Source organism: Cottoperca gobio, chromosome 6 (assembly GCF_900634415.1).
Source record: "Cottoperca gobio chromosome 6, fCotGob3.1, whole genome shotgun sequence".
NCBI classification, from domain to species: Eukaryota; Metazoa; Chordata; class Actinopteri; order Perciformes; family Bovichtidae; genus Cottoperca; species Cottoperca gobio.
Genome location: NC_041360.1, coordinates 25,431,384 through 25,443,740, shown reverse-complemented (window position 1 = coordinate 25,443,740; position 12,357 = coordinate 25,431,384). Strand labels below are relative to the sequence as shown.

Here is a 12,357-nt window from a genome sequence, read left to right as displayed (position 1 = left end):
CGGAACCCTGAACGCACAGCTCTCTGTTTCTGGAGGGACTTTGAAAGTAAGTTGGTTTGACAGATAGTTACTGCGTTGGGACAGACGAACAGGTCGGTGGATTCAGTTGTTAAGACTCTTTATTACCTGCAGGGCTTCAGCTGACAGGCGGCCATGGTCTCCACGATCCAGAACACCGACGTGAAGCAGGTAAGACTCACCTGAGGCGCGTTATTACCGGTTATTATGCAGGACTTTCTCATGTACAAAGACAGTGAGACAGGTCACAATCTTCCATAACCACTCCCATCCAGCTGTGGAAACGATAGGCAACACCACACTGTATTTTGTGCCCTTTTCAGAATATTCCACCAGATTACATTTAAATAATCGGGTATTTTAATGCCATATTCCTCACGTCTAATAGAACATCTCGTAAATCTTATAACTCGATATGTCGGTGTCTTCTGGTAAATTCAGCTCAAAGCATTTACCATGCAACCCACTATTGCACTAAAGTTTCAAAATCTTCAACTGGGACTGGCTCAAATAGTGGCAAAGGCAGCTAGCAGAGGCACTTCCGGTGTGGCAGCTGCCACCTGTTTTGCATCTGCTGGTGAGATGATGAAGTTTATAATTTATGAACATGGCTCAGAGGATACTTATATGTATGCCCCCTTACTTATATGTGTTATTCTAGATGTATTCACTTTGAGAAAGAGCAAGCTGAGTTTTGTTTGTTGGATAAGGATGCAGGTCATGTGTCTCCTCTGCAGAAAGATTCTGCTCGTGCAGTGGTTGTGGCGGTATCGTCTCGTGCAGTGTTTGGCTCTGGAGCTGGTGATGGCTTGTACGAATGGGCGTGGCTTTCCCGCTGCTGCAGGTAAGACTTAAACACATCAATTTAAAACTGTGTGTCTGTGTGGGTGAGAGTTATTACCCACCTTAGATGCATGTATGTAAGAGTAGTGATATGCATTCATTCATATATCTAATATTATATTTTGTAGTTTATGAAGATTTAGGTCTTCAACAGGAAACGATGGGTTTGGAGCAAAAGCCTTTAGAGACTCTTTTAATGTAATTCATAATTCAGGCGCTGCAGAGAGTGAACGAGCGTCTGCTGGAGGAAAATCCTGCAGAGTCGCTGCTGTTTGATGTCGTCCTTATCACCACCGACAGTCAGCAACAGCAGCAGAGCTCCAGCATCATCAGCAGCACCAGACATTACGGTAATCTAATTTTATGCATCAGCCACCAGACATGACGGTAATCTAACTTTAACCACCAGCACCAGACATGACGGTAATCTAATTTTATGCATCAGCACCAGACATGACGTAATCTAACTTTAACCATCATCACCAGACAATGACGGTAATCTAACTTTAACCATCATCACCAGACATGACGGTAATCTAACTTTAACCATCATCACCAGACATGACGGTAATCTAACTTTACCATCATCACCAGACATGACGGTAATCTATAACTTTAACCATCATCACCAGACATGACGGTAATCTAACTTTAACCATCATCACCAGACATGACGGTAATCTAACTTTAACCATCATCACCAGACATTACGGTAATCTAACTTAACCATCATCACCAGACATACGGTAATCTAACTTTAACCATCATCACCCAGACATTGACGGTAATCTAAACTTTAACCATCATCACCAGACATGACGGTAATCTAACTTTAACCATCATCACCAGACATGACGGTAATCTAACTTTAACCATCATCACCAGACATTAACGGTAATCTAACTTTAACCATCATCACCAGACATGACGGTAATCTAACTTTAACCATCATCAACCAGACATGACGGTAATCTAATTTAAACCATCATCACCAGACATGACGGTAATCTAACTTTAAAACCATCATCACCAAGACATTACGGTATCTAACTTTAACCATCATCACCAGACATGACGGTAATCTAATTTTAACCATCATCAACCGAACATTACGGTAATCTAACTTTAACCATCATCACCAGCATGACGGAATCTAACTTTAACCATCATCACCAGACATGACGGTAATCTAACTTTAACCATCATCACCAGACATGACGGTAATCTAATTTTAACCATCATCACCAGACATTACGGTAATCTAACTTTAAACCATCATCACCAGACTGACGGTAATCTAACTTTAACCATCATCACCAGACATGACGGTAATCTAACTTTAGACCATCTCACCAGACATGACGGTAATCTAACTTTAACCATCATCACCAGACATGACGGTAATCTAACTTTAAACCATCATCACCAGACATGACGGTAATCTACTCTAACCATCATCAACCAGACAAGACGGTAATCTAACTTTAACCATCATCCCCAGACATGATGGTAATCTAACCTTTAACCATCAATCACCAGACATGACGGTAATCTAACTCTAACCATCATCACCAGACATGACGGTAATCTAAAACTTAACCATCATCCCCAGACATGATGGTAATCTAACTTTAAACCATCATCACCAGACATTAACGGTAATCTAACTGTGTATTCGTAGTCTTGTTGGCGCCATCGTTGACTTCCTGTCTTGATGTCGTCGCCGCTCTGTTGCAGGTCTTGAAGTTAGCATGTTCTTTTTTCCAGCGAGGAGGATTTCATCGAGAGTTTAATAAAGAATAACGTGCAGCTCTTCCTGTCGACTGACAGAAACGAGGCGCCGCAGGCATCACAGAAAGGTCAGGAAGTTTTCTTTCTTCTTCATATAATCTGGATTATCAATTCTGTTAATCCCGTCTCTCTCTTTTAGTTTGACAAATTCACAGTTTATTGATGTGGCAGAGTGAATCATCCTCCTTGTCATTGGACCAGGTGTTCTCTCGGCGCTGCTGGACCGGCATGTAGCTGCTCCGTCAGAGCAGCTCAGAGTAATGTTCTGCTGGGACGCCGTCGTCCAGCCCGACACCGGCCCAATGCCGGCGAGCCGACAGGCCGCTCAGGTACTCGCAGCAACATCCCCCAGATACATCATCTTTAATCCATATAGAAGATTTTTAAAGGATAATTCTTGTTCTTGCTCCGCAGAGTTTCTCGGCTCAGCTCGGCGAGATGAGGCGGAGGTTCGGCATGTTGGACAGCCCTCTCAGCATCGTCTTGGTGACGTCACGTGGCGGCAGGGAAAGCTGCGGCGGCGCCCTGCGGACGCTGCGATCCCACGGCCTCAGCGTGGACGAGGCGTACTGCCTGGCCGGGGCCCCGCGGAGCCCCATCCTGTCCGTGATCCGACCTCACTTCCTGCTCAGCGACAGCTTCAGTTGCCTGGAGGACTGATGACATCATGAGGAGGATGTACTGTCACTTGACTTTAAAAAAAATAATACTTCACTGTCTTTTTGAAACAAGCTGCTAACATTTGCTCAGCTTGTTTCTGTGAGAACTTAAGATCCAGACATCTGAGGACTAAAATCCTTCATCCGGTTAAAATATAGAGTCAAAATCAACCAAGCTTCTGGCAGAGAATGTGTGGCCTTTAGAGGGTGGCCAAATGAAACGCACCCTTTCCTTGATTAAAATGACATATTTCACTAAGCTTGAAAATTGTTGGAAAGATTTGGGATGATATAAGTTCACAACTCAACAATGCAGAGACGTAATATAATACATTTAATGCTGAGAAGAAAATGCAAGTTTTTATATTCTACACTACATAAATTGATTGTGTTTGACCTTTGATGACCCTTAATGCTGGTACTGCTGAGCAGAAGCTTCATCAGTTTTATAACTTGTACGTATGTTGTTGATTTAGAAACTTTCAGTTGTTTGTCTGTTGCTTGCAGCTGTCTGTATTTTGTCCGTCACTTATCAGCTCAGCCTCCTGTGTGTTAAAACTGATATTACTATTACGGAGCATCTGAAGTCCTGAAAGATGATGTATCTTGTTACATTAAAACATCTTATGACTAGTGGTATACCTGTGGTCTTATTGATGTATAGATATGTACTATTTTCACATATAAATATTAAAAAGAAAGGGCAATGCAGTCGTTGTGTTTTTGTTGCTGTATATTTATAATGACCACTAGGTGGCAGCAGAGAGGCAGTTAATATACAACAAGTGGCTGATTACAGTATCTTTCTACAGTAAGTGTGTTTAAGAAGCGACCACAGGTCTTTCATTAGGTTCATCTGTACTCCTGAATGCTGCAGAGTCCTTGAGGAAGTGCCAAGAGTCCTTGAAGAGGCTGTATCGGTCCCTAGCACACCTACTCCATTTACCAATTTAGCTGTTCTTCCAAATTCGGTAATGACTGACATCATCAAGCAACCACACAACCTTAAGAAAACTCCAACTTTAAGAGTTAGTTTAGTTTGGCCACCACCATGTTTGCACTGGTGGATTATGATTAACTGTGAGTAAAGTCTATATTTTTCTTAAATCAGATTTGCTTGATGAATTACATTTAATGCCGAACTGAAGATCTGTAACACTTAAAAAACGTGGTCACTCGTGAATTAATTAAAAGTTTATGGTTATGCATTTTCCTAGTTCTCCAGGATTAAAATGTCAGATATTTAATGTAGTTTGGTCAGGGGGAAATGTGTCGTTAATGGACAGGCTGGATGAGCCAAACAGCTGTGGAAAAATAATAATACTTTACACATGTTTTAAAAAATAATGCAGCATTCATATCTTTCTAAAATAATGTTAAATTTTGCATTACAGTGATTCCTGAAATATTGAGAATTGCAGCTGAAAATGATTTAACTTCTACATGAAGTCTACTGTTTAACTGTTTAACTGTTTAACTAGAGATTTTCCTTGCTTAAGCACATATTATGGCATATATAGTTAATAGAAAATGTCTTCTGATTTTGGTGATATTTATCATTTCCCATATTTACCTGTGTAGCCTTACATGCTGTTAAAATAATGCTCCAGTTTGGCTGGGATATTATAGTTGTATGCTAACATTACAGGAGCACTGATCTGGAGTGATGATGAAATATTTGAATCTCTTGTTGTTGATCAGAGGTGACGGCTGTGACGGTGGGGGAAGTTCATGCTGAGGACAATGTTTTTACCACAACGGTTGCCACTTCAGGAAGTCTCCCTGAACACGTGCTGGTAAATGAACACAAACTTGATGTTCAGGCTACTGCACATGCTCAGTGTCCGTGCTTTCAGATCAGATTCAAATAGGCAAAGATCAGGTCAAAGCTGCAGCTTTACTCTAACAGGGTTTGTTCTGTTGTTTACACTTACACGTGTGTGTGTGTGTGTGTGTGTGTGTGTGTGTGTGTGTGTGTGTGTGTGTGTGTGTGTGTGTGTGTGTGTGTGTGTGTGTGTGTGTGTGTGTGTGTGTGTGTCACAGAGTGGGAGGACAACCTTGCAGCTGGGTGATGGTCTCAGAACCCAGAAGGCCACCCTGATCGTGGTTCACACTGACGGCAGCATCGTGGAGGCTACTGGTCTCAAGTCTGCTGCTGCAATGGTATCAGGTGTGTGTGTGTGTGTGTGTGTGTGTGTGTGTGTGGGGCTGCAACTAACTATTATTTTTATTATGGATTATTCTGCTGATCTTTTTCTAGATTAATTGTCTAAAAGTCCGTCCCGGTTCCTCAAAGTCCAAGCTGATGTCTTTAAATGTTTTTGTTTTGTCAGTTTAGTATGATACAAAACTATTTAATATTTATATTTATATATATATATATATATTTACCAACCACCATTTTTTTCTACCATTTTTGAATGAATAAATTCTTAAACAATAAATCGTTTCAGTATTTATGGAACTTGAGAGGCAGTGAGACTGATCTGTGTGTGTTTGTTTCGCCGTCCTGTGCGTCCTTCAGGCCCACAGACCCCTCCCACCCCACTGACTCCGCCCCAGGACAAAGACTCGTGCTCCAAGTACAACTGGGACCCCTCGGTGTACAACAGCGAGCTGCCGGTCCGCTGCAGGAACACCAGCGGAGTCCTTTACAAGACCCGACTGGGATCAGGTAAGTCCGCTGTACTGAGCGCTGTTTCACGCAGAAGATTAGCAGAGCAGGCTTAAAGACTGAAGCCACCATACAAAGCACTCGGGTCCTGTCTGGGTTACTTTACAAGCTTAGCTCTACCTCACTTCATCAGAAGCATTAAGAAATCTTCTGGGAGAGCTCCGGCCAAAATACGAAACAAACGGACTCGGAGGTCAAATGAAATCATAAAGCGAGCGAAACTACCCAAAAAGAAAAGTTACAATTCTTAGCCTAACTAAGTTCGTGAAGTGCTAAAACGTTAACTCATTTCCGGGTTTCAGGACTCTTCCTGCAGCGCTCTATTCTCTTTCAGCTCAGGTTTTGAATTTGGAGCGCTTGTGATTGGAAGGTTCTTACTGAAATGCATCTTGGGAGTCTAGCAACATTGTTCGTCTTTAGTTGTGGTGATTGAACCTCACTCTGTGGTGCTGTGTCCCCCACTGACCGTGTTGTGTTGTGTTCAGGGGGTAAAGGTCGCTGCATCAGACACAACCAGCAGTGGTTCACGCCCACTGAGTTTGAAGGTCTGGCGGGAAGAGCGAGCAGCAAAGACTGGAAGAGGAGCATCCGATACGCCGGCAGACCTCTGCTCTGCCTCATACAAGTACTGCTGCGCTAATACTCCACTGTACTACTGCAGTTCTACAAATACTGTACACACAAAGCACTTTTACAATTTGGAAGTTTAACCTTGTGTGCGTGCGTGTGTGTGTGTGTAGGAGCGTATCCTGAACCCCCACGCTGCTTCCTGTACGTGTGCAGCCTGCTGTGATGACCTGACAGGGGTGAGTCCGCAGGGCTGGTGCTGGACAGTGGTGGGATATAACATACATTACTCCAGTAGATGTAGTTTATATTGCACTTTTCTAGTCTTAGCGCCCACTCAAGGCTCTGCACGAATTGTTCGGTACTTTACTTGAATATTTCCTTTATATACTACTTTTATACTTAATATTGTACTTTTTCCTTTTAAATGAATATTTGGTGACAAAGTCATAGTTGTGAGATAAAAGCGTTATATATGTTGTTACAGGTGAAGACGTGTCTGTTGAATGAAGCTTTCTTTAAAACACTTTGTCATTATTGTAACTGGGGCTCGCATCGTATGATCGAACTGCTTTATTGTTCTTCTTGCTCTGAAAGGACAAAGGATTTGATCTTCTTCCTTCTCAGCAGCACAGGACAAAACCAGAGGCCATTACTTCTGTGTTTATCTTCGTCCTGTGCTGCTGGGAAGGAAGAAATATAAAAGCAGACTGCTGCGATGATGACGCAGGTTTGAGCTCCATCGACAGAGTTCGTTCACAGTATTGATGCTTGAATATAGCATTGAAAATACACTCTTCATGTGTTTCATCCCTCATGTAAAGCAGAAAGATCTTAATGTTTTTAAATGAAACGATCCCGTCGTCTGTTTGTTTGTTGTCTCACAGGCTGACACGAGCTCACGGTAAGCACAGCTGGTAAAAAGTGACAACATACTTGGATTTCTGTGAATATTATATTTCACTTGCATTTACAGTAACAGTTTGTTAAGTGGGTTACATTTGAGATTTTATTACCTTGAATGTGCTTGAAAAGTGTTTTAATTTGACTCTGGATGGATTTGTTTTTTCTTTATGACGTGAATCTGTTTATGTTGTCGGACTGAACAAACTAAATAATAAAAGTATATTTGTTGGTCATGATGAGTTTGATTCTCTGCTTCTCTCTTCAGTGTCCAAAGGACGGAGAGACTCTGATCCCAGAAAACATCAGTATGGTACATTTCATTTCGTTTCTTTACAGCTTTGAAACTAATTATCTCTACTTGTAATGAACATTTCTTATTTTCTGTTCTTCAGAAAGTTTCTGATTTAAATCCTTTCACCAGTTTTGAACTGCTTGTCAACATTTGCAGTTGTGGAAAGTAACTAAATACGTGTACAAGTACTGTACTTAAGTACAATTTAGTGGTACTTGTACTCTATTTGAGTATTTCTACTTCTACTCCACTATATTTATTTAGTAACTTTAGTTACTTTGCAGATTAAAATTGATAATACAAAATATAATGAACAATAAATGATGCTGTTCTCCACCCAGCAGTATATAAAGTAAATCACTCATTTATAATGAAATAATCTACGTTATTCTGAAATGTGCATTCTGCATAATTAGATATTAGATATATATATAGAATAAGTGTTAAATGCAGGACTTTTATTTGCGTATTTCTACACGGTTGTGTTAATACTTTTACTAACAAATATCAAGTGATTCTTTCACCTTTGAATATTTTGACAACTTTGAAAAACATGTTTATTTTTAAGGTATTGGGATAAAAACCCACTTCACTGTTTGTTGTGTTGATTCCTACAGACCGGTCCGGTCCGCCTCTTCGTCCCGTACAAGAGACGGAAGAAGGACAATGAGCCTCTCGTCTCCTCCCCGAAAAAAGAACTTCCTGCCACCAAAAACATCATGCTGACCCCAGGGACCACATGTACGTCAGGTGACCTCAGTCTGATGGTTCTGGATCTGCAGATTTATGTCTGTTAAATCATATGTTTATATTTCTCGACCTTTGACCCCTTCAAAATGAGTCTCAACGTCCTGTAAAGCACTTTTAAGTTAAATTAAAAATGTAATAATTGAAATGATTGAAACATGTCTGCCGTCCACCAACAGTCACGGTGTCCCCGTCAGGACAGTTCACCACCTCCGGCACCTTGACCTTTGACCGCACGCCAGCGAGCGACGCCACCGCAGCCGCCGCAGCTGCTGCCGCCATCATCTCAGAGGGCTCAGCGCAGAGCGAGGTGTTCGCCAGCACAGCAGGTACCAGGTGCATCACACTGTCCGTCATCTGTAGTCCGTCTCTGTCAGGTGTATCTGAGCGTAAATCTACAAAGGATGAAGCTGTTTGTTCTGTTCCTCCTCCTTTATTTATTTCAACAGTAGGGGCAGTAAAGTCTCTGCTGCTGTACAAACATCACAATATGAATAATGGAACACAGAATGACAGAAGCATTGATATCCAGGAGAACTGCATGAATCCTTAATAATACCATCTGGGACTCGATATAAAGAGAAAGTGAGAGATGGAAACTTTTAGTTCTTTGTCCAACTGTGTGCAAAGGTTCTTCAAAAAACTATATAAATAAATAATCTGTGCATTATTAACACACACTCTACTTAATTCATGTTTAATTTATTCGATAGGGAGCCGATTCTTTCTGATGGATAATGTTGTGCTTCACGCCGTTATCTTTAACTGAGGAGAAGATTAATAATTCATTTAAATGCATTGCAAATAAAAAGATGTAATATTCTTTTGTAGTCACTATAGGATTCAAATATAATATATATAAGTAGAGTTTAAAACCTCTCCCCGTGTGTGGGGAGAAGTGTCCAGCAGGAGTTTTATTGCGCCTGTACATGTGAATTTTCTAATAATAAAAAATAAAATAATCACAACAGCGGTACAATCAGCTCCTCAAACTAGCAAGTACACTCAAAATCTAAATCATAACTTTGAGCCCACTTACCTATAAAGCCTCATAAATATCCTCTTTTCAGCAATATCTTTGAAAAAGACGCTCCTAAGGCATTGCCAGAGGTCCACGCGTTCGTTTCCGCTAAAAAGATATCCACCGTGAACATCGTCACATCGATACAAGTCCATGAACAGCTGTTGCAATCTGTGAAATCAGCTGATCGATTTCTACATTGTGTGATCATAAACAGTCATAACTTAATATCTCGTGCGCTCATCACGGTTCAGACACATCCTGGTTTTAGCGCGGGCTCTCTAGCGTTAGATTGACACTTCTTTTGAGCCAATCGGAGCTTCGATGGCTTTTTTACAACCTTCATGAGCCAATGAGTGTCAACTTGATAAGAAAGTGCCCACCCACTTCTTTTGTTACAGACTGACCCTGGATCAGCTCAGCGTCCTGGTGGCGTGCGCATCATATAGACCAGGGGTGGGGAACCTCCGGCCTCCGGGCCGTATACGGCCCGCGAGACCATTTGAGCCGGCCCTCGAGATCATTCATAATCACACGCAAAAAAATTCACTAAAAGAAAAAAGAAAAAAATCTAGACAGCAATGTTTTTCCTGGCCAAGGTCAGGGTCCTTGAACACAACACGACTGGAACGTGTCATCACGTGCTCACGTCATGTCAACAAACTTCAATATTAAACGAGACTGTCTTTAACGTCAGTAAACGTACCGTGGCGAGTGTAAAACAGAGAAAGGTGGAAGCGGAATGTCTTCACTTTCCACGAGAAATGGACGAACGATTATTTCTTTGTGGAAGTAAAAGTGTCTAGTTTGTGCGGACGTCATTACACCACGAGACATGCCGAACTGCACGAGCTGAAAGGACGAGTGTTTGGATAAAGTTAACGCTCTTCAGAGGAGTTTGGCCCAACAAGCAGCTCTCTGCAGAGCGGAACATACAAACATGGACAGATAGAGAGGTAGACCCCCACACCAAGAACACACTGTTCCACCACTGCTGTGCAGTTATCACTGCCATGTGCAATACTCACTTTATTTATACCACTTGGTACTTATATTATCTTTTATTCTATTTAATTATTGTGTTCTGCCTTTTTACTTCATGTTCTTCTGCTGTGACGAGATAAATGTCCCCGTTGTGGAACTAATAAAGGATTTCTGATGAAACAGAAGATTCAGGATAAGAAAAGTTGCTTTTCTGCATTTAGCATAAAGAAAGGTGAAATGAACGAGCTGCATCTTTAAAGAATGTGCAGAAGTTATGAGTTCAATAATTAGTACGGCGCTCGAAGGATGTTGTAAAAAATAAAATGGCCCTTGATAAGAAAAAGGTCCCCCCCCCTGGTCTAGACAATGAACGTTCGTTAGATGCGTCACTTCTCTTGGTTTGTTTTTTCAAAATAAAATTTATTTTCAAAATTATATTTATTATTTATTGTTCAGAAGAAAATACAAAAAAATCATAAAAATATTAGAACAAAAATAGTTTATACTTCACTTACTGTGTGATTACTACTAACAGGGAATATGGGTATATAATAGTTATAATAAATAAAATAAATAATAACATTAATAAATATTATAATATGTACAGTACATGTACATATTGCACAGTTAGTGTACGCCTGCAGTGCACTTTCTTCAGATTCAGTATATTCACACCACTATTACTCAGTGCCAGAAGCTCTTGGAGTGATTCTTCACTGTTTTGCAAGAACAATAAGAGAGTTATCTTTTGAATGAGACCAAAATCATGCAGCTGGTGCAAATGGTTGAAGAGCAGCTTATAGTTTACTTTGGGTGTCGTTTGTAGATATCTTCGGGTAAGTTCGCCCCCCCTGTAAGAGGATAAACTGTCGTAGGTGTGCAGTAGTGAAGAATTGAATGAACTGTAATGGAAAAGGATCAAATAAAGATAAAATCAATCCTCTATGTCTCTCTTCTTCTTTCTCTCAGTGCTGACAGCGTTGCCGGCGCTGGCCGTGACCCCTCAGCCAATTCAGGCCAAGATGGCGGTGACGATGGCGGCTGCGTCTCCCACGGCGGGGCTGGTGAGCGGGCTGGAGGTGGGGCCTGTATGCGGGCTGGGCCCGGTGGTCAGCGAGGGGCAGAAGGACACCTGGCTGTACCTGGAGGAGATGGCCAACACGCTGATGAGCAACGTGCAGCAGCTGAAGGCGTTGATCGAACAGGCTAAACACGCTGCAGGGGACACCGCAGGGGTCAAAGGTCTGGGAGGCAGGAAGGAGGTGAGCACACACACACACACACACACACAGACACAGACACACACACACACACACACACACACACACACACACACATACATCTTTTGGAGATAAAATAATAATGAGACGATGACTTTATTACTAGAGCTGCAAAAATGTGATGATCGACAGAAAATCTATTTAATAATCTATTAATCCTTAAAGTTATTTTTCATGCAAAACTGTCAGAAGATGCTGTTTTCAGCCTCTCAAATATGGAGACTTTATCATGACATGGTGAATATCTTGGAGTCTTTGACTGACAAAGCCAGACATTTAAAGACATCATCTTGGACTTTGAGAAACTGGAATGAAAATCTTTCACTGTTTTCTGACATTTTAGTGTGTGTGTGTGTGTGTGTGTGTGTGTGTGTGTGTGTGTGTGTGTGTGTGTCTGTGTGTGTGTCTGTGTGTGTCTGTGTGTTTAGTGTGGTCTTACTCATTCGTTTCAGAACCAAATCACATTTCAGCAGCCGGACGACTCGGACGCCAAGAGGAGCTCTGACATCACCGAGATCATTATCAACGTAGGACACACACACTCACTCACTCACTCTCACACACACAAACCTTAA

At 41.5% G+C, this 12,357-nt stretch overlaps 1 protein-coding gene and 1 pseudogene across 1 annotated transcript in view; both read left to right on the top strand.

Annotated features, from left to right (window-relative positions):
• The first annotated feature begins 60 nt into the window (after positions 1-60).
• Positions 61-3,636, top strand: LOC115009245 (cytosolic 5'-nucleotidase 1A-like; annotated as a pseudogene).
• A 663-nt stretch (positions 3,637-4,299) lies between these two features.
• deaf1 (DEAF1 transcription factor) overlaps positions 4,300-12,357 on the top strand; it is an 8,602-nt gene continuing 544 nt past the window's right edge. Inside the window, exons 1-11 of the mRNA XM_029433413.1 lie at positions 4,300-4,391; positions 5,013-5,107; positions 5,355-5,481; positions 5,836-5,985; positions 6,471-6,610; positions 6,726-6,791; positions 7,724-7,768; positions 8,368-8,491; positions 8,677-8,826; positions 11,472-11,764; positions 12,211-12,309. Of these exons, the coding sequence (XP_029289273.1) occupies positions 5,472-5,481; positions 5,836-5,985; positions 6,471-6,610; positions 6,726-6,791; positions 7,724-7,768; positions 8,368-8,491; positions 8,677-8,826; positions 11,472-11,764; positions 12,211-12,309 (1,077 nt within the window). The 5' untranslated portion in view covers positions 4,300-4,391; positions 5,013-5,107; positions 5,355-5,471. The remainder of the gene's footprint in view (positions 4,392-5,012; positions 5,108-5,354; positions 5,482-5,835; positions 5,986-6,470; positions 6,611-6,725; positions 6,792-7,723; positions 7,769-8,367; positions 8,492-8,676; positions 8,827-11,471; positions 11,765-12,210; positions 12,310-12,357) is intronic.